Raw genomic sequence first — 21,410 nt, forward strand, 5'->3', positions numbered from 1 at the left:
GAAATGATTGTTATTGAATGTTATTGAGGTTAATAATAGCGTAGGAGTGAAAAAAACAAAACAAAACTGGATTTTAGCACTTTTTATGCTTTTTTAAAAAATAAATCCGAACCCAAAACCCTAAATCAGAACCAAAACCTTTCGTCGGGTGTTTTGGCAAAACAAATCAGAACCCAAAACCTCAAGCTAATCAGAACCCAAAACACAAAACGCTAAAAGTGGCCGGTGCACACCCTTGGTCAAAACATTGGTTCATGCAGAGTAAGTCAATGATATCACTTCAATGGAGCATGTCCCTTTCAAGAGTTTCGTTACAGAAAGGGTTTTTCACCAAGAATCGTCCAGCAGGTAAGTGTTCTTAAATACCAGCAGTACAACTTCCCGTATTACTGTGGTCAGCTATGATACAGATCCTTAAATACTGCCACACACTGGCCACCAATGTTAAATACACCCTGTCTTCAACACGCTCTCAGGGTCCCAGAATTAGCCGTTTGTTATCATGGTAACAACCCTCCACCAGGGCAGTCCATTACTTATTCAGTAAGTAACATAACAAATATCTTATGAGTACTGGGAGGATGGGTAGACTAAAGGTTTATTAGTGGACCACACAGAAATAAATCTTTTTTTTTTTTTTTTTTTTTTTTATAAAGTTTTTATTTTTGAGAAGGTCAATAATGAGCATTAGTCCAAGGCAAAATCTGTTACAATTCAGTGACTAATACAATCATTGCATATCATAAAGAGAAGAGTTATGATGTTGACCACATTTTTACTATAAGGATAGAAGAGAGAAGACACAGAAAAGAGAGGCTAGTCATAGAAAAGTGGGCAAGATAGATTAGGAGGCGGTGTGGCAGACCGCCAATAGAAGAAAAGAAAAAGAAAGCAGAACAAGAGATAGAAGAGAAGTGGGGGGAGGCGGGGAGAAATAAATCTTTTAAAAAAAAAACATATACAATACATAATCTGAATAATAAAATGGAGATGAAATGTAGATCAAAAAAATATCATGCGAAAGTAGGATATAATATCTGTGAAACTGCATGTGTAAATAGCGAAATAGGTTCACCTAAGGAATATAATAATTTACAATACAAATAAAAATACATTCAAATTATACTAAATTTGGAACAGTTCTACTGTTGTGGGTGGTGGTTTTGGTCAGTTAGGACCCAATTATTTTGAAAGGCTGTGATCTAGTCCAAACTTTGCTTAATATTCGTCAGTGCTCTGAGTTAAACCAGTGTAGACTGTGCTATGTCAGTTGGTGAAATAATTTCCAGTGGCATTTTTTTTAGCTGGTGCAACACTGCTTTTAAAACGCTGCACTGTGTAGGCAGACCTTTGTGCACAATCTTCTCCTTAATTATGTGTTTACTAAATGTTGTTGAATTGTTAATACTTAAAAAAAATATTAATTTATAAAGCTCAAAGAAGAAGAAAGTTCTGAGAATTGCATCCAGTATACAATGGAGGAATTTTTCTGTGCAGCTTGTCAATATTGAAAAATGAGTTCCTTTTCCAGAGAACAAACTCCCAGGGGCAAATCCTTAATATTGAAATTAGGTATTGTCTTTACGTAAACTTGTTTCTTGGCAGTAAACTTTCCATGGAAATTTGTTTTAAATGAGGCATGTCAAACTCATACTATTTTGAGGACTCAATTTACTGTACAAAATTCATAATTTGATACAGACATGCTATATTACTTTAAGGATTGACATCTCTATTACGTGTTCCTTAATTTTACGGTATGCTTTTTTTTAGTGTAATTTGCTATATTTGCAATCCCAACTGTTCTTATAAATAAAATAAGATTATCCCCTTCATTTCTATAGTTTAACAATAAGGTAAGGTTATTGTGCAATTAAGATGTGCCACTTTTTTCTTTTTTCTCTTTGCAGTCCGTTTGACAAAGACGATCAGCCCTCTGCTGCCAGCACTGTAAATAAAGCCTCCACTGTCAACAAACGGTTTTCAGCATATAATCCTAGTCCTCCAGATACTCCCTCATTGCGAGAACAAGCTTTCTATGTAAGTAGTTGATATATTAAGTTAATGCGACTTTCAAAAAAACACTGAATTGTTTAGAATTTTTCATTTCGGAGTTCCCAAGACAACTTACACACATTTCTTTGAAATTAAGTCTCCTTACTGCAGAGAATCCAGTACAAATATGGCTTTAAGGTTTAAATCATAATGCCACTTTTGAAAAAAAAAAAATGTCTTCCATTAAATGTGTTTCAAACATACACATCTTTTTATATCAGTTTTGGAACTCTTGGCCAAATTGTAAGTTTCACTGAATCGCAATGATAATAACTTTACACAAGGCACAAACTAAACATTACATATTTTTGCACATTTTAATACATAATTACTATTGAATGAAATTAACAGATTGAAAAAAAAAATAACTGTGAATGTGCTATGTTTAAATAAATTGTTAGGAGAGTCTGAGTATTCAATACTGGAATAGAAATCTTTCTTTTTTTCTTTTTAATTTTTAGCCTGTTGAGTCAGTCAAGTTTTTAAAGCCTTAAACGAATCAACTGGTTAGATATGGAGGCAAAGGTTTTGCATATGCAAAAGTCACAATTTTATTTTTGTCAGTGTGTTAAATTTTACACATAAGAATTATGCGTTGGACAAGTTTGCATCGTGCAAAGGTTGTATTAGCTTATTTTCACTTAGAGATGCAATGAAATATACAGTTTGACCAGGGGTGCCCAAACATTTGCACACTACTGTCTTTGCTAATACAACATGTTACCAGGGAACTTTATTTTAGAAGATTCAGCAATGCCTGGCCACCTGTGCTAAATTGCTTAATTGGTTCTGTGTAACAGATTTCTGCAGAGCTTTGGAACTGTGTGGCTAACACCTTTAACTTGAAAATCCATTTTATTTTACATTGTTTGCATGTAAGATTCCAACACTAACTGATACAACCAGGTCATGTCGTCACTAATTGGAGCTTTTAGCGCTGCTATTTGATGCGTTTTTGCTATGAATTGAGTTAGATTATTGATGCAATAATTGCAAAGATTTTTATTCCAAGCTTTCCCCACTGTAGAATTGTTTTTTTAAAACAATACAAAGCCTGAAAACTGTTAAAGGGATTCACAGAAGATCATACGAAAGGTATTTCTGGGGTCACAATAATATGGAATCTGAAGCACCCTATAAATAAGATGATTTCTTGAATATCTGCTTAATGACAGATTTCATTTGAAGATTATTATAATTTTACTACTTGAATGTGCAGAGTTTAGTTTGAATTTTTACTTATTGGGGTTCATTAATGCATAAATAACTTTATTTCTTAATCTGCCCAAATGATTTGGTGTTTTTTTTCACTGAGACCTTTTGGTATCAAATTGGGCGACACTCATTATTGTATAAAAGCCATGACAAATAGTATAAAACAAAACTCTTTTCCACATGTTTTCCTTTAGTCACACCTCCCAATTTCTTGAATCTAATGGTTCCCAATCAAAGCACTTGCTCCAGAGGCCATCAGTGAAAGCCTGGTTCCAGTTGCAGCATGTTTAAGCATACAGTATGGCCACCCTTTTGGCAGGACGTTTACATAATACTTCCTGACTGTCAGGTAGCACATTTGCCTTTAAGAGTTTAAGTATTATAGGAAGTCGATTTATATCAATCTAATTGTAGCTGAGTATCATATTTGAAACTGTTTTGTCTTTTTATTTCCATTGCTCTCTGTGAGCTGGTTAATAAGCCAGGTTCAATGAAGGTTTCACTGCACAGACAAACAATGACACATTATGTAGTGTGATTTATTATGTCCATCCTTCTGTGTGACGCCAATCTTCTCCATTTGTGCCCTGAAAAGAGTTCCATGTTGCCAGACTTGGGAAAGCACAGCTGGCCAATGGTTGTCATGCTGCGAGAGACCTTAATTGAGAAATTGTCTCAGAGTTGCTCATGCAGTGATGTCTCGTCCATCCAGGTTAATACTTGTGAGCAAGACTACTATGTAAGTTGGCTAGAAGTAGCCTAGTTTAGTGACTGGAAAGTTTATTAGAACTGTTTTACCACAGGAAACATTTCTTTTTAGAACAATTGTAGACTGCCTGTGCTCAACTTATATGTACACCCCCTTAGTAACCGCTAGAACTAGTTATGTGCTTTTATGTATTGAGACCAGCTGCTATCCATATTGTGTAAATTTGTTCAATATCAACTAATGTTGCCTTCACTGAAAGTATTAAACACCAAATGTGAAAAGTATGTTAGTATACATTAATGTACATAGCAATTAAAGATTGTTGTGATGAAATGTGGCATTTTATATGCAGCTTAACATTTCTTTGCACAGGATAATTCATGAGCATACACTTCAGGTATCTTTCCTTGCGAACTCCTTTTCAGTTTATTATCTGTAGAAACCATTTTTTGCAAAATTTGCTTGAGGTATGATGAATGGTAATTTCTGCGGTACTGCTATTGGAAGAATTGTCTTTTTTTTTTTATATACTCCAAAACAATATATAGCGTTTCAGTCATACAGACGCATTAATGATAAAGCAAAGTCTTCAATATTGTGAGTTTCAATGACCCTTTATCAAGATGTCATAGGACAGTTGTTGGATTTTATTTATTGTTTATTTATATAGCGACACCATATTATGCAGCGCTTTACAGAGAATATGTAATCATCCACATCAGTTCCTGCCCCATTGGAACTTGTTGAATCAATTCGTAATGAATTTGTCTACCAGTATGTTTTTGGACTGTGGGATGAACCGGAGCACACGGAGGAAACACACGCAAACACGGAGGAAGGGGGGGGTATAAAAAGTGTGAGAAAGCAAAATAGTTCCCAGGATCCGTAGTGCAAGGAGTGGTCTATGTATTTTACTCTGAGAGGGGGTTGGTCTGTGATGGAGATACAGGTTCTGTAAAGAGAGAAGGAGTAAACTTGGGTTAGAATTAGAGATAGGCGGGCTCGGCTCCCCAAGAACCGAACCCACCCGAACTTCACCTATCCGAGTACCGAGCCGAGCAGGCTCGGTACTCTCCCGCTCATTCGGATTCGAAATCTAGGCAAAACGTTATTGTGACGTAGTCGGATCTCAGAGCTCTTTCCCGCGATATTTGAAATGCATAAATACCCGCCTACACAGCAATCCATCGCCATTTGACAGAGGGAGAGAGCAGAGTTAGGTCACAGGCTGTATTAGAGCAGGGACAGAGCAATAATTGTATACCTTATTCTTTCTATTATTATTTCAATTCTGATACCAATTCTATTAGCAATTGATTGTTAGAGCAGGAAGAGAGGAGGATAGAATAGAGGAGGCATTTTTTTTCAATATTTTGCACTACAAGTGCTTAGGGGTGCCCCATATTTCCCAGTTTGAAACAATAAATTTTCTGGCTGCAAAAAGTCATATTTAGCAGCAGTATCTATACTATTTTTTGCACTACAAGTGCTTTGGCCTCATTAAAATGGATTAAAAGCAGTCCACATATAAGCAGGATCAGCTAGCAGGTGCTGGCACCAGTCCTGATGGTAGTGTTCCCAGTACGTCATCTGGTAAAGCTTATGTAAAAGTACATAGTCTTTTTAAATCAGGGAAAAAAACACACACCCAAAAAATTTACCGTGTTGAAGCGAAAAAGAAGTGTAACTGAGGAAAAGTTAAGTGCCGCTTTAGAAAAAAAATTTTTAAAAAAATTGCCAACATTCCATTCTACACACACAGTGGCAAAGAAAGAATGAGGCCTTCGCCTTTCTCTATTAGTGGCAGATCAAAAAATGTTACTGAGCCGCCTTCTTGTACAGTCACTCGTGACCAAGCAAGACCAAGTAATTTGGAGTCTAAAAGTGGTGCACAACTACTGTTACGTGTGAAAGCCGAGCTGCAAGAAAACAGTAAGGCATTAGAGGATAATGTATGCTCTGAATCAGAAATGACACCAATCCCTGTGGAGAGTCCATCCACCAGTGGTATGTCTAATCGTGAGCATTCTGTTTGTATACCCATAAAGAAGGGCCCTTTCAGCAGTTCTGCTGATTGTGTGCCTGAACAGCCCGAGTGTAGCCTGTAATACACAAATTGAGGATGCCACTTTGGAATTAGAAGAGGATGAGGGGGAGATTTGTGTAGGCGACGAGGGCGCTAATAAGAATGTTGATGAGGATGAGGTTGCTTGTGTAAGTCCTGCACCAGTGGCAGCAGTTCTGGCACGTGTCAAGAAAAGGGCCATTGTCATGCCTGGGCATAAAACAAAAATATCCACTTATGTGTGGAATTATTCCTACCCAAATCCAGACGACAGTTGTATAGCCATTTGTAGTGTATGTCAAGCCGCACTCAGTCGAGGGAGGGACCTTAACCATCTCGGAACCTTGTCTATGTTACGCCGTTTGATGAGAGTTCATGGCAAAGTATTGGGAAAAGCTGAAAGTTCTTCCAAAAAAAATGACAAGCACTCCATCATCAGTTAGGACCCTTCGGTTACCGACATCCCGACGGCTACAAAATACACCCACAACACCATTCTCATCAACATCCTCAGTAGCGCTCGGAGTTAGCCCTGCATCCCACTTAGTAAGGCTGGATGACTCCTGCACTATAATTGATTCACCTGAAGAAAGCGTTAGTCCCACTGCTGCTGCTGCTTTGGGTGAATCGTCATCCCAGAGGAAGGAAAAGAAAAAGAGCAGTTCTACATTTCAACAATTAACTGAAACAATCATTTGCCAGGGGAAGCAAATATGACAGTAGTCACCCAGTCACAAAGCGGATCACAGACGCCATGGCTACCATGTTAGTGTTAGATCTGCGTCCAATATCCACAATAAACGCAGCTATTTTTTCACAGTTAATTGAGGTTTTGTATCTGTGTTACAGAATTCCATCGCAACACCATTGTTTCCGTAAATCTATTCCACAACTATACCAAAAAGTGTGTACAAATGTAGAGATTACACTGAAAAAAGCCGTTCTGCCCACTGTCCACTTAACCACAGATATGTGGACAAGTGGAAATAGGCAAACCAAAGACTATATGACTGTGACAGCCCACTGGGTTGGTCATTCGCCTTTACCAGCAGGAACAGCAGCAGCATGTACACCACTACGTAACATTTGTCACAGGCAGGCCACTCTTTGTATCACCGGCTTCACTAACAGGCATACAGCTGACAATTTGTTTTACGAAAACTAAGAGCTGTGATTGATAGATGGCTTTATACCACTTGGACTCTCCCCAGGATATGTCATTTCTGATAGCGCTAACAATATAGTGCGAGCATTACAGCTGGGTGAATTCCATCACATTCCCTGCTTTGCTCACAACATCAACTTGGTGGTGAAGAGCTTCCTAAGAAATAACCATGAGGTGCAGGAGATGCTTTCGGTGGGCCGTAAAATTTCAGGGCATTTCAGGCATTCTGCCACAGCATGTAGGAGATTGCAGCAGCTCCAAGAACAGTTTAATTTGCCCTGCCACCAACTTAAGCAGGAGGTTGTAACTAGGTGGAATTCCACCCTGTACATGCTTCAGAGGATGGAGGAACAGCGCAAAGCTATCCAAGCATATTGAACAAGCCATGACATTGGGAAAGGAAGGGGGATGTATTTCACTCTTGCACAGTGTTAGGAACCCCTCCAGCCGGCACAACACAACCCGGAGTCTACTCTGCCAGTCAGGTGTTCACTGGAGCCCCTGATGGTGGGGACAGACTGGGCTGCAGACTGACAGAGGGTCGTGAAGTGTGTACCGGCTGGGGAGAACCCAGGCAAGAAGAGTCAGGTCCACGCAGAGGTCAAAGGCCGGGAGCAGGTAACAGTAATGATGAACAAGCAGAGGTCACAGGCAAAGTAGCAGAACGGGTAAACAAGCCAAGGATCAGGATCACAGGAAACACAAGCGAAGTCCAATACGAAGCCAAGGGTCATACACGGGAAGTCAAACGTAGATACAGGATACAGGGACTGGAACAAGCAGGTCAGCAGACTGGAGCACAGAAGCTATAACCGGCAATGAGGCAGCAGACCTCATTGCCTTAAGTACAGACACAGACCAATCAGCAGTTGAACACACTCCTGCAGGCTAATTTACTAGTATCCAGCAGGGCCAATCAGGGCTTGCCCCTGACCTACACAGTTGCAGGCTAATGCCTGTTAATAAGCCTAATCAGCCCACAGGCTGCCTGCTATGCGCATGCGCCCGGCTACCAGCACCGCCAGGACGCAGCACTAGTGTACTAGCGTCTGGCCGTTGCCCTGGTAACGGCCGGACAGGAAGAGGAAATGACGTCCCGGTCGTCAAGGTGACGGCCGGGACGCTGGGGCGCATGAGAAGCGAGCCGCGGCGGCTGTGAGTACCGCCGCGGCTCGTGACACACAGTGGGGAATCCTTTCAGTGCTGTGCAAGGTGCTGAAACCATTTGAAGTTGTGACGTGTGAAATGAGTGCAGACTCTGCTTTTCCAATAGTCTATTTAAAGGAATGACTTGGCTCAAGCTTGCAGTTTGAGAAACTGCGGAATGGCTTGCTTTCATCTCCTCCTTCAAAGTATGTTGGCCTTGTAGATCAAGTACTTAATTCGCTTCACAATGATCCTCGAGTTATTAAGATCTTGAACTCTGATCACTATGCTGTGGTCACTGTGCTTGATCCAAGGATTAAGACCTACATTGAGTCTTTGCTTCAAAATGAGCGAGATGTGAACTTTTGCAAGGAGCTATTGCCCAGCAAGTTGTCTGCTGAACTGGGCCTTGGCTTGACGATGTGTCCTCCTTTTAGTTTCTCAAGCAGCTGCTGCTCGTAAAAAATGTATTTTTCCAAAAAGAAGCAGGGAAGACAAAGGGGGCAGACCAGAACAGTTTAACATCTGAGCTGGTTTGAAGGATTTTTCAAAAAAATGTGTGACCTTGCCCATAACTCCATCCAATCAGAGTATTAACATGCAAAGGATGGTGGAGAATTATTTTCAAGAGGTAATTGATATGGAAATGTCAGACAGTCCCTTTCCTTACTGAGAAAAAAAGCAGGCCATTTGGAAACCCATGTACAAACTTGCTTTGCAATACCTAAGCTGCCCACCCTCCAGTGTGTAATCTGAACGAGTATTCAGCACAGCCGGGAACCTAGTCAGTGATCGCCATAGGAGAGGGTACTTCCAAAAAATGTGGAGAAAATGATGTTCATAAAAATGAACTACATCTTCCACGAGGAAGGCCTTCACCATCAAAGACATCCAAGCACTGACTGTTCTCTAATGGCAGATTCAAGCGGCGATGAATTGATAGTCTGTGATTTATGACATACACACTGATGAGGGTGAGGATGAAGCTGAAGATGATGATGATAACATCTTTTTAAAACTTTCTATTCAAGTGTAGGGTGCAATCTACCACCAAATAGGAAAGGGACTTGGGGCATTTCTATATAACGTACCGTCTTGAAAGGCTGCTGTTTTGGCAATTTCACATTATGGGTAGGGTGTCATACACAGACTGACCCCAAACTGGCTTTGTCCATTTCAATGTACATTTTATAGTCTATAATGGCTGAATTTTTTTAGTATTTTCTACAAGTGGAGGGGGGCCTATACAGACAGAAACCAAACTGCCTTTGTCCAATTCTTTATATATTTAACTATAAGTGTAGGGTGTAATATACACCCAAAGATGATGGCTGCATTGCCAATCGGCATAGATTTAGAGGAAGACAATCTGGTTTGTGTGTAGAATTAATGAAGGCCTACCAGGAATTAAACTGTTTTTTTGTTTTATAATTTATTCGCTTTAGAATTACCTTACTTATCCAAGAAACAGGTGGAGCACTAAACTAGGTTATTTGAGGCCAAAAAAATAGATTTTTATACAAAATTGCAAAACAAAACCAATACCAGAACATGCAAGGGTGGTTTTGCCATAACCAAAACCCGAAGGTAATCCAGATCCAAAACCAAATCATGGGGGTCAGAGACCATCTCTAGTTAGAATTGACCTATGAAATGTTCGTAGTGCTTATACAGGAAAGATGTTCCTTGTTTTTTGGCTAATGGTGTGGGGAGGTTCTAGGGCTTAATGTATTTTGTTCATAGCTCTGATGATTGGGTATCTCTTGTGCTTTACAATGTCGTTTTGTATACTCCAACTCTTCTGCTAAGCTCCAGGCGTTCAGTTGTTGTTTGTGATTGGTGATGTTTAGTTGGAAGTGGGTGGAAGGGGTGCTCTGAAAAGAGCAATTTTGTATATTACAGGTTTTTGCTGTTAAGCCCTCTTCATTTGAAAGCACAAAGTAATATAGGTTATGAAATAGGTGGAAGAAGTGCTCTGAATAGTGTCAATTACAATATCTAAAATTGTAATTAGTTAAAAATACCAAATAAGCAAAAAAATAGCTATTTGCTTCTAGTGAGTGTTTAGCCTATTTTTAATGTGGGGTCTTCAGGAGTGGTCGAGGTAGTTGTATCAAACATCTCCTTCAAAGAATGTGTTCTAATGTATTTGTAATGTACAGTGATTCTGTATGGTACAAAAAGTATTGGCAATAGAGGATCCAGAGATTTTGTATGCGCCAGAGAGTGACTAGCTCATGTCCCTCCCTGACAATGGTACTGCCACTCTGGAGTTGACAGCTCCTTTCTGGGGAGGAGAAACCTGCATTAGCAGGACTCTTTGCTGCCAGTGATCTCCAGTGAGTAGCAAAATCGGAATTGGATGGCGCAGGCGTCAACATAGTCTCTTTTTGTTATGACACGCAGATTGAAATGCCACCTGTACCATGTTGTTACACCTCACTGGTCTGGATCATATTTTAATATGCAGCTTGTAACAATGGTCACTTGCGAGGAAAAGTTGGCAAGTATGCTGTATGTTTTAAAGGTTATTTTTACTTTGTTAAACTGCTTCTGCTGTGCAAATGTTTTATAGGTATAATATCTTCTTTTAAAGTGCCATGTGTTGTTCCGCTGCTCTGTCACTGTTTTTAGCCAGCCAGCTCCCTGCAGCATTTGGCCAATATTGTTGAAAATATCAAGTGTGTTTAGGTGGTCACTATTAAATAGACTGTAAAGTAATGTTAATGATGTAAATACTAATGAATTAACAAAAAACAGCTAAAAATTATAGGATTTTATATGGGGTTTTTTTCTTTTCAATTTTTCAATTAAATTAGATCTACAACCAAAACACATGAGGTGTTTAGAACCAAAACATGGTGGTCTGGGCACATCTCTAATTTTTACTTTGAAATTAAAATATTTACAATGTTGTAGTTTATTTCTTATAATGCATTACTTCCAGCTTACAATAGACTACATTTGTATGCTACTAATGAAAACATTCTTATTGTAGGCCACATGCATAATTCAAATTTCTTCATGTTTGATTCAATAGGTGATACATGCTATATAATCTGTAAATTATAATCTACTGTATTTTGTTTTGGTAGAATATGCTGCGACGCCAGGATGATTTGGAAAATGGAGCTGCTTGGTCCATCTCTTCAGAATCCTCTGATGATTCATCAAGCCCCCAGTTGTCTTGTGTCCGTCATGCTCCAAAAAATATTGTCCAACCTGAAGTTCAGGCTTCTCCCCCAGATATAGAGATAGCCTTTTCCCAACGAGAGGAAAGTCTGAACACCAGACCAGAGAGTGGCAGTCAAGAAGAAGAAAATGATGAGCATATGGTAAAAAAAAATGGGACAATAAAAGAATCTGTAGCCAATGGCCATGTGCCATACTCAAGGACACTAAGCCATATCAGTGAAGTCAGCTTTGATGCTACGGTCTCGGACTTCCAGGTTTTAGATGGGCCTCAAATAATTTTAACATTGGACAGTGATATCCCAGAAGTCACTGCTGATGTTTTGTCTTGCCATGTGGAAGCTACTGATTTGCCTATCACTGAACAATCACACTCTGCTCAGGAAGGGGAAAATGATACACTAAATGCAAAAACAGACGTTGGTCTAAACCAGGAGTTGATCCATTCAGTACAGCCACGATCTTCAGAAATACCAAAACATGAATTTGCTCCCAATGTAGAGGCGCCTAAGCTTGTGGTAGATGAACTTTCTGAGATTGATCAGCAACAAACTATTCAGGCTTGTCCTATACTCTTTCCAAGTTTGGACACTGTTCTTGAAGAGCGAGAGAGTCCTGTCCTAAAACTTATAGCCTCTGAAACCACAAGAATGAAACCTGTGGACACTGGTTTAGATGATGCAATTAATTCTCTGAGTTCATCACTGGACGACTACCGGGGCCAGTTCCCTGAACTGCAAACACTTGAACATGAAGTCAAACATCTGGAAGAGATTCTCATGGTGAGTTTATATTTTTAATACATAGTTTATAGAGAGAGGTATATAGAAATAAGTATATATTATGTGAGATAGATATAGATTGATATGAGAGAGATATTGAGGAGAAAGGGTGCCTCCTAGTGCACTACTGCCATCCTTTATGGTCTTATCTTTAAAGAAAATCATGTACCATAGGGAAGCTCATCTATGTGTTATGATATTCCACTGCATCTCTTATTTCTCTGCTCCATATATCTGGGGATAGTAGCATAAAAATAACAAAGAAAAAACGCAATACTGCAATTTCATTTTTGTTTTCTCCACAAAAGCACTCATGCGCAAAACATACTTATATAGTGAAGTCCCTTAAAGAACTTTTTGTTTGTTTGTTCTTTTTATTTTAAATCACGTTTCCAAAAAATCATCTGTGTATATCTTAACACCAGAGAGTTCTAAACCACTGCACTAGGTATTCACGTATCCAGTCAACTATTGTGTCAATTATATAGATAACTTGTGGCTGGATTGGTGCACCTAAGACATGTATACAATTCAGGTTAAGAGATAAAGAAGCTAGAGGGAAACATGTCTAATAAGGGCACTCAGTGATAATCGTTCCTGATTAAATTATACCTTTTATTATTACATTTAAAATATTCATTGAGTGTTCCCAAAGAACCTGAGTATCGTTTGTAGCGAAATAACAAAAAAAAAATTAAAAAAAATTATAAAGTGAAAATATAATAATAATAATAATCAAATAAAATGTATTTAAAATGGCAGGATTACTCTGCCAAGCCACACTGTGTTGTTGTATTAATTACTTTATAATCTTTAAATAATTCGGTATACAAGACCCTATGCTGCAAAGTATCTGGTTTATAAACAGATTGAGTCCAACTATATAGTAATTAATACAACAACACAGTGTGGCTTGGCAGAGTAATCCTGCCATTTTAAATACATTTTATTTGATTATTATTATTATTATTATATTTTCACTTTATAATTTTTTTTTATTTATTTATTTTTGTTATTTTGCTACAAACGATACTCTGGTTCTTTGGGAACACTCAATGAATATTTTAAATGTAATAATAAAAGGTATATTTTAATCAGGAACGATTATCACTGAGTGCCCTTATTAGACATGTTTCCCTCTAGCTTCTTTATCTCTTAACCTATATCTTAACACCATCAAACTTTCATGTTCTATCATTTCACTGCACCAGTAAACAATGTATAAAAATCCTACGTACCAATAGTAAACTTCAAATGTGCATTTCACCACAAGCAGAATCTCTTTAAACTCTGTAAAAAAAAAAAACACCAGTAATCAATATAAATTTCCTACATACCAGCATTGAAATCCAAAAGTGCATATCATAAGCAAAATCCCTTTAAACTTCTAGGATCTTTTTCAATGATCTTTGTTGCATACATAGGTGAACTCCATACACCAATATATAAAAAAAATTGTGACAATTTTCTAACTTTATCCCTCCATTTGAATCTTTATACTGATCCAGAAAAAGCATCTGTTACATTTTGGGACCAGATAATGTTAAGGTGTAATGAAAAGGGAATAAGTAGCATATGTACACTAAAGCAAACTTATCAATATGCTGAGTAACATAGATAGTGGAAGAGATCAAGCACTGAAAGTAGAAATCACAAGTAAGGCAACATAAATAAAGAGTGTAGCAAAGTGTTAGAATATCGAGAGCTGTAGCTTCAGAAGGAAGGGCTGAACTATATCCATTAGAAGTGACAGGAAATGAGATTGTATAGTGAACTCAATGTTGTTGCTAGGTAACCTGTAAGCAAACCAGGGAAGAACGTCAATACATATACAAGTAAGGTTCATAATGCATGTACAATAAGTTGTATATTGAGCTGTAGCACTACAGCAATGATTATATGTAAAATCAATCTAGTGTGTGCGCGCATATGGACAGCAAGGTGGCTCAGTGGTTACCGCTTCTTCCTCAACACTGGGGTCATGAGTTTGATTCTCGAACATTGCCTTATCTGTGTGAAGATTGTATGTTCTCTCCGTGTTTGTGTGGGTTTCTTCAGGGTGATCTGGTTTCCTCCCATACTCCAAAAACATACTGGTAGGTTAGTTGACTGCTGACAATATTCTTCTCTACCTTTTTTAGAGTCAATCTCCCTGCCAACCAAAATATTGGGTCTGTAGCAGACTGGGCAAGAAAATTGTTAACTATCAGGGCCATGCATGGGCAATGATCATTTAATATGGTATCCACATACTTGTCCACACAATCCTTCACCCCAAATATCAGTATACAATGAGATTAGTTATCCTTGATAATCCAAATACCGTCATGAGTACTAAAGCACATGATAGAATTAGATTGATTATGCATAAATCATATAATTTCTGGCACTTATGTTGTTAAAGGTTAGTTTACGACATATATCATATTAGCTATGTTGTCACGAAACTCAGGAATATTCAGCTTACTGGTTTCAACACTACTCACCAAAGAGGCGCGGAGTCTAACGTGTCCCAGGTCTTCGCCAGGAACCCCGCAAGGAAGTATGGTCTTTGCTGCGGGAGACATGCAGGTCGCGGTCCTCAGAGGGAGCAACCAGTGAAGCGATAGGATGGAAGAGGTGTCAGGTGGTCCGCGTCAAGCTGTGAGGTCAGGAGATGCCAGTGGGAGAATCCGAAATCGTAGTCAAGAACTTAGCCGGGTCAAATATCAGGAGCGCAGGAGATGGCAGGATGGTCAAACGTAGCCTGGGTCAATTCACGAGGAGTACAGGAAGCAGGGATAGTCAGAATAAGCCGGGTCATACACAGAAGGCACCAAGATATAAACACACTGGAACGCTGGAGATTAGGGACCTAATACTCTGGCACCCACTAGGTGTCAGAGCTGACTATAAATAGTATAAGGGGGCAGGGCTACCTATTGGCGGTGGTGATGCTGATCACCACCGCCGGAATTTGTGAGTAGCGTCCCGTTGCTAGGCAACGGAACGCGCTGCTGCCGCTTAGCCGGAAGTGCGCCTGTGTGATAGAGATAATGGATGTTGGTGAGTGCTCCCTGGTCTATGTGAAGAGCATAGGTCTTGCTGCTCAGGGGGAAGAGGATTAGCAAGGGTAGTTCTGACCCTTAAATAGACATGTATACAAAAAAATGTCCCCTTAGCGCACATATGTGTGAATCGTGTGAAAGGTTTGGTTTTATTCCAAATTATGGTTAGTACATTAATATCACAGAGAGTGTAAAAGTGATATAAAATAACAACTTATGAATAAATGCAAAATTGGACTGCACAGCAATATATGTGACGGACACAGCACAGGGACGGCGCCTGACATATGTTATAGCCCCTGTACACGATATGCTCATCATCCTCATAATGTTCACCCAGTCCCTATTGTTTATATTACAATTATATATCCATCATCGACATTTATATCTTTTTCACCAGCATCCTTACTTCCTATATAAGGAACTTTTAATACCATTATTTTTGTCAAAAGTTATGTAGAAAGCATGCACAATTAGGAATACCATATGAGGACTCACTCCTGACCTGATCAGAATTAAGTAAGTCTTATTCAGACACGATCAGCAGAGTGTTCACCAATAGCACAAGCCTTAAAGAAGTCACACACTTGTGACAAAACACGTCGACAAATCACAGCATTTCCGGAACTAGAGGGGAGATCAGTAATGAAATCCATGGAAATAATTTGCCAAGGAAAGTCTGGAATAGGGAGTGGTTGCAGAGGACCTGGTGGAGCCAACCTGGGGTTTTTACAACGAGCACAAGTGGCACAGGAGACCACAAATCTCCGTACATCAGTATGCAGTGCAGGCCACCAAAAACGTCGACGAAGAAACTCATAAGTCGTCTTAACTCCGGCATGCCCAGCTAATTTAGAGGAGTGGGCCCATCGTAATGCCTTGGCTCATAAATTAGGTTCCAGGAAGGAGCATCCCCTGGGGGGTGTCTTAGAGGAGGTATTGGTAAGAGCAATAATTCTGGTGGGCATTAGGATTGGTAGAGGCTCCAAAGAGGTACATAGGTCAGTGTTGTCGAAGGATCGGGATAGGGCATCTGCCCGAATGTTTTTGGATCCAGGATGATGGGTCAGGATTAAATCAAAACGTGCAAAGAAAGATGCCCATCGGGCCTGGCGTGGGTTGAGACATCGGGCTTCGCTGATATACAGCAGATTCTTATGGTCTGTTAAGACTGTCACTGGATGACGAGAATCTTCTAGGAGATGCCGCCATTCTTCCAGGGCTGCCTTGATAGCGAGCAGCTCCTTGTCGCCAATGCCGTAGTTTTTTTTGTGGGGCAAAATTTTTTAGAAAAGAAGCTACAGGGGAGATGCATGCCAAGTTTGGATTTCTGGAATAACACTGCACCAATACCAACAGTGGAAGCATCAACTTCCAGAAAAAAGGGTTCTAATTGGTCAGGCTGGGAAAGGACTGGAGCAGATATGAAGGCTTGTTTCAGGAGACTGAAGGCTTCCAGAGCCTCGGGAGGCCAACTTCTGGGATTAGATGACTTTCGCGTCAGAGCAGTTATAGGAGCAATAATGGAAGAGAAGTTCTTAATGAACTGCCAGTAGTAGTTGGCAAATCCGATAAATCTTTGAATGGCCTTAATGCCTTGAGGAAGAGGCCAACTAGTAACGGCAGATACCTTCTTTGGATCCATTCGTAGTCCCGAGCCTGATATAATATATCCAAGGAAGGGGAGTTGATCGACCTCGAAAATACATTTTTCTAGTTTGCAAAAAAGTCGATGGGTAGGCAGACGGGCTAAGACTTCTTTTACGTGAGAGCGATGGGAGATGATGTCTCGAGAGAAAATCAAAATGTCGTCCAAATAACAAAGTAATACAGTAGATCTTGGAAGATCTCATTAACGAAAGATTGGAAGACAGCCGGGGCATTAGTAAGCCCGAAGGGCATGACAAGCTATTCAAAGTGCCCGTCCCGCGTGTTGAACGCTGTCTTCCACTCGTCTCCTTGACGGATTCGTACAAGATTATATGCCACTCGGAGATCCAGTTTGGTAAAGACTTGCGCTCCACTGATCCTATCAAAGAGATCGGCAATAAGAGGCAGAGGATAGCGTTTTTTGATAGTAATCTTGTTTAATTGTCGGTAGTCGATACAGGGACGTAGAGACCCGTCCTTCTTTTTAACGAAGAAGAACCCCGCTCCAGCAGGAGAAGATGATTTCCTGATAAAACCTCGGGTTAGGTTCTCGGAGATATATTGAGACATAGTCTCTGGCAAAGATAAGAGATAAGTCCTACCACGTGGAATCTGTTTTCCCGGAATTAAATCAATCGGACAGTCCCAAGGGTGATGGAGTGGAAGAATCTCCGATCTTTGCTTGGAAAAAACATCTTCAAAGGACTGGTAGACTGAAGGTAGAATGACCTTCTCGGAATGGGTCTGAGTACGACAAACTTGTGGACGAGGTGAGAGGATGCACTGTTTATGGCATTGTGGACCCCAGGAAATTACTTAGGCATGGCCCCAAGCAAATTGCTTAGAAAAAGGGCTCGGAGCCAGGGAAGACCCAAAATAAGTGGATTGACTGACTGAGGTAGCACGAGGAATTGGATCCACTCTTGATGTAAGGCTCCAATCAGCAATTGCACAGCGCTAGTAATGCTGGAGATGGTACCGTTGTTGACGCGGTTACCGTCCACAGCCATCAGCGTGAGCGCCTTGGGAAGGTCCAGGATGGATAATTGGAGCTGCGAAGCAAGAGAGGCCGAGATAAAATTCCCTGTGGCACCGGAATCCACGAAGGCTTGAGTCTGCTGGGGTCCCTTAAAAGTAACTAATTGTACAGACATAAGAAACTCAGGATTGGAAGAAGAGTAGGGAGTGGAAACAGCTACTCCTAAGGCGGCCTCCCTCTTACCGTCTAGGAGGAGACGTTTCCCGGTCTCTTAGGACAGAGACTTAACACATGACCGGATTCTCCGCAGTATAGGCACAGTCTCTGCTTGAACCGTCTCTCGCGTTCCTCTGGCGTCAACCTTGAGCGGCCAAGCTGCATGGGTTCTTCTGTAGACGATATGGGATTTTGAAAAGTGGGTGCCAATCGGGAAGGGCGTTTTGTTGAGGATCTCTCCACCGTTCTCTCCCTGAAATGTAGGTTGATCCGAATGCACAGAGAAATAAGGGAATCCAGTTCGGAGGGAAGTTCCCTGGTGACAAGTTCGTCTTTGATTCGGTCAGTAAGACCCTGCCAAAATGTAGCTATGAAGGCCTCGTTATTCCACCGGAGTTCTGAGGCGAGTGTGCGGAATTGTACCATGTACTGACTGACTGATGAAGAGCCTTATCGAAGATTCAATAGACTAGAGGCAGCTGAGGAGACCCGACCAGGTTCATCGAACACCTTGCGAAACATATCGATGAAAGCCGCTGAATTATCCAACAAAGGATCGTTACGCTCCCATAAAGGTGAAGCCCAAGCCAAGGCTTGTCCGCTGAGAAGGGATATCATAAAGGCTACCTTGGTGCGTTCAGAGGAGAAGACTGGCGTTTCACTCGAAGTGGATCACGCACTGATTGAGAAACCCTCTACATTTCTTTGGATCCCCATCGAATTTCTCCGGAGGAGGAATCCTAAGCCAAGGGGAGGGAGACGAGGAAGAGGATGGAACCACCGGAGCCGCAGCGGAGAGAGAGGGAGCGACTGGAGCAATAGGAGGTTCCGTTGAAGGTGTAGCTAAGACCCCCTGCAAGGAATCTAATGAAGACATCACTCCTTGTACACATGGAAGTAAGCGAGCCTGATCCGCCTCCTGCTGTTCAACTCGGCGAGCAAGGTGGAGAAGAAGCTCCCGAGCCGAAGGCTCACCTGTTCCATCTGACGTCATGGCCAGAGTATACTGTCACGAAACTCAGGAATATTCAGCTTACTGGTTTCAACACTACTCACCAAAGAGGCGCGGAGTCTAACGTGTCCCAGGTCTTAGGCAGGAACCCCCGCAAGGAAGTATGGGCTTTGCTGCGGGAGACACGCAGGTCGCGGTCCTCAGAGGGAGCAACCAGTGAAGCAATAGGATGGAAGAGGTGTCAAGCCGTGAGGTCAGGAGATGCCAGTGGGAGAATCCGAAATCGTAGTCAAGAACTTAGCCAGGTCAAATATCAGGAGCGCAGGAGATAGCAGGATGGTCAAACGTAGCCTGGGTCAATTCACGAGGCGTACAGGAAGCAGGGACAGTCAGGATAAGCCGGGTCATACACAGAAGGCACCAAGATATAAACACACTGGAACGCTGGAGATTAGGGACCTAATACTCTGGCACCCACTAGGTGTCAGAGCTGACTATAAATAGTATAAGGGGGCAGGGCTACCTATTGGCGGTGGTGATGCTGATCACCACCGCCGGAATTTGTGAGTAGCGTCCCGTTGCTAGGCAACGGAACGCGCTGCTGCCGCCTAGCTGGAAGTGCGCCTGGTTGGCGCTCGTTGAAGGAAGAAGGCGTCCGTCCCTGTGTGATGGACACAGCACAGGGACGGCGCCTGACATATGTTATAGCCCCTGTACACGATATGCTCATCATCCTCATAATGTTCACCCAGTCCCTATTGTTTATATTACAATTATGTATCCATCATCGACATTTATATCTTTTTCACCAGCATCCTTACTTCCTATATAAGGAACTTTTAATACCATTATTTTTGTCAAAAGTTATGTAGAAAGCATGCACGATTAGGAATACCATATGAGGATTCACTCCTGACCTGATCAGAATTAAGTAAGTCTTATTCAGACACGATCAGCAGAGTGTTCACCAATAGCACAAGCCTTAAAGAAGTCACGCACTTGTGACAAAACGCGTCAACAAATCACAGCATTTCCGGAACTAGAGATATTTGCTCCACGGTAGCATGCACACCACGCTCACCACCAACAAACTTTTTCACTATTCATTGCTAGTGGACAAGTCTTCCTCACACCAAAGGACTGTTACTTGCAGCCACTGGACCCAGGAATCATCATCTCGACACACTAATCGCAAGTATCGGGACTTGGATCTCCACCATTATCAGCTTTGAAATCCTGTGGATATTTGACCGCTGATTTATCCCCCTTTGCCTCCTTCTTTAAATCTCTGAATGCTGTCAGACTATCAGACTGGCTAACTTAATCTCCTTTTGTCTCCATTCAATTTTGACAATGTGGCATATATGTAATATATGGGTTGAACGCAGACAGTTAAGATTGTATGGACGTCCACAGTAGTAGACATATTTTATTATGTATGACCTGTATTGTGTTAATAAACCTGTTATGCTTTTACATAATCCTAGCTAACTGACAGTATCTTACTAGAAGTATGACAAATCTAAATTCCATCAGCTAGTTAGACACCGGTACACTTAGTCTAGACACTATAGTCGCCAACACAGTAGGAACTGTGGTAATGAGCGCTGAATCTTTACAACCATTACTTATTGGGATTGGAAAGTCCTTGATTTTCCAGCTACCATCTCAGTTTATAGTCGAGTTGCAATACAGGTTAAATGAATTCTTATGACATTGTTCTTCCTATAGATCATGAAATGTGGAACAAGTTTTTAACTCTTCTCTTCACACTGACAGCAGAGGCAAGGAGTCTTCAGGAGCAGAGCATCCAGCATTAGCCTGACTGTGGAACACGCACTAGGGAGTTTCGACTTCTTAAATGCCACTTCTGACATGGATGATTCGGAGTGCTCGGAGGAAGAAGATGGTGAAAATGAGAGGCAAGGCTACAGTATTTTATCCAAAGTATAGAGGTTTCCTTTATTTGTGTGTGTTTCCAAATATGGATTAATTCCACTGTGTACCCTGTAATCTTTAACAATAATATATCAATAATATAAATGTATGTTTAATATTCACAAATGTATACCTCTACAGGTCTTTTAGAAATTTGAAGGAATTCTGCAAAAAAATAAAAGTTGAGTGTTATAAAACAGTGGATAATACATTTAACATGGTAGAAGTATGAAGAAAAAAAAAAAAAAAGTTGTCTTTAATTCCAATAGCAGGTACTCTCCAAAACTCCTTTCATAATA

The 21,410-nt window shown here is 40.8% G+C and overlaps 1 protein-coding gene across 2 annotated transcripts in view; it reads left to right on the plus strand.

The window, feature by feature from the left end:
• Nucleotides 1-21,410, plus strand: part of RIPOR1 (RHO family interacting cell polarization regulator 1) — a 280,592-nt gene that overhangs the window by 168,771 nt on the left and 90,411 nt on the right. For both annotated transcript variants that reach the window (XM_075188806.1, XM_075188805.1), the window contains exons 12-14: nucleotides 1,911-2,040; nucleotides 11,451-12,329; nucleotides 20,953-21,095. In XM_075188806.1, the coding sequence (XP_075044907.1) occupies nucleotides 1,911-2,040; nucleotides 11,451-12,329; nucleotides 20,953-21,095 (1,152 nt within the window). The remainder of the gene's footprint in view (nucleotides 1-1,910; nucleotides 2,041-11,450; nucleotides 12,330-20,952; nucleotides 21,096-21,410) is intronic.

Source organism: Mixophyes fleayi, chromosome 10 (assembly GCF_038048845.1).
Source record: "Mixophyes fleayi isolate aMixFle1 chromosome 10, aMixFle1.hap1, whole genome shotgun sequence".
Lineage (NCBI taxonomy): Eukaryota > Metazoa > Chordata > Amphibia > Anura > Limnodynastidae > Mixophyes > Mixophyes fleayi.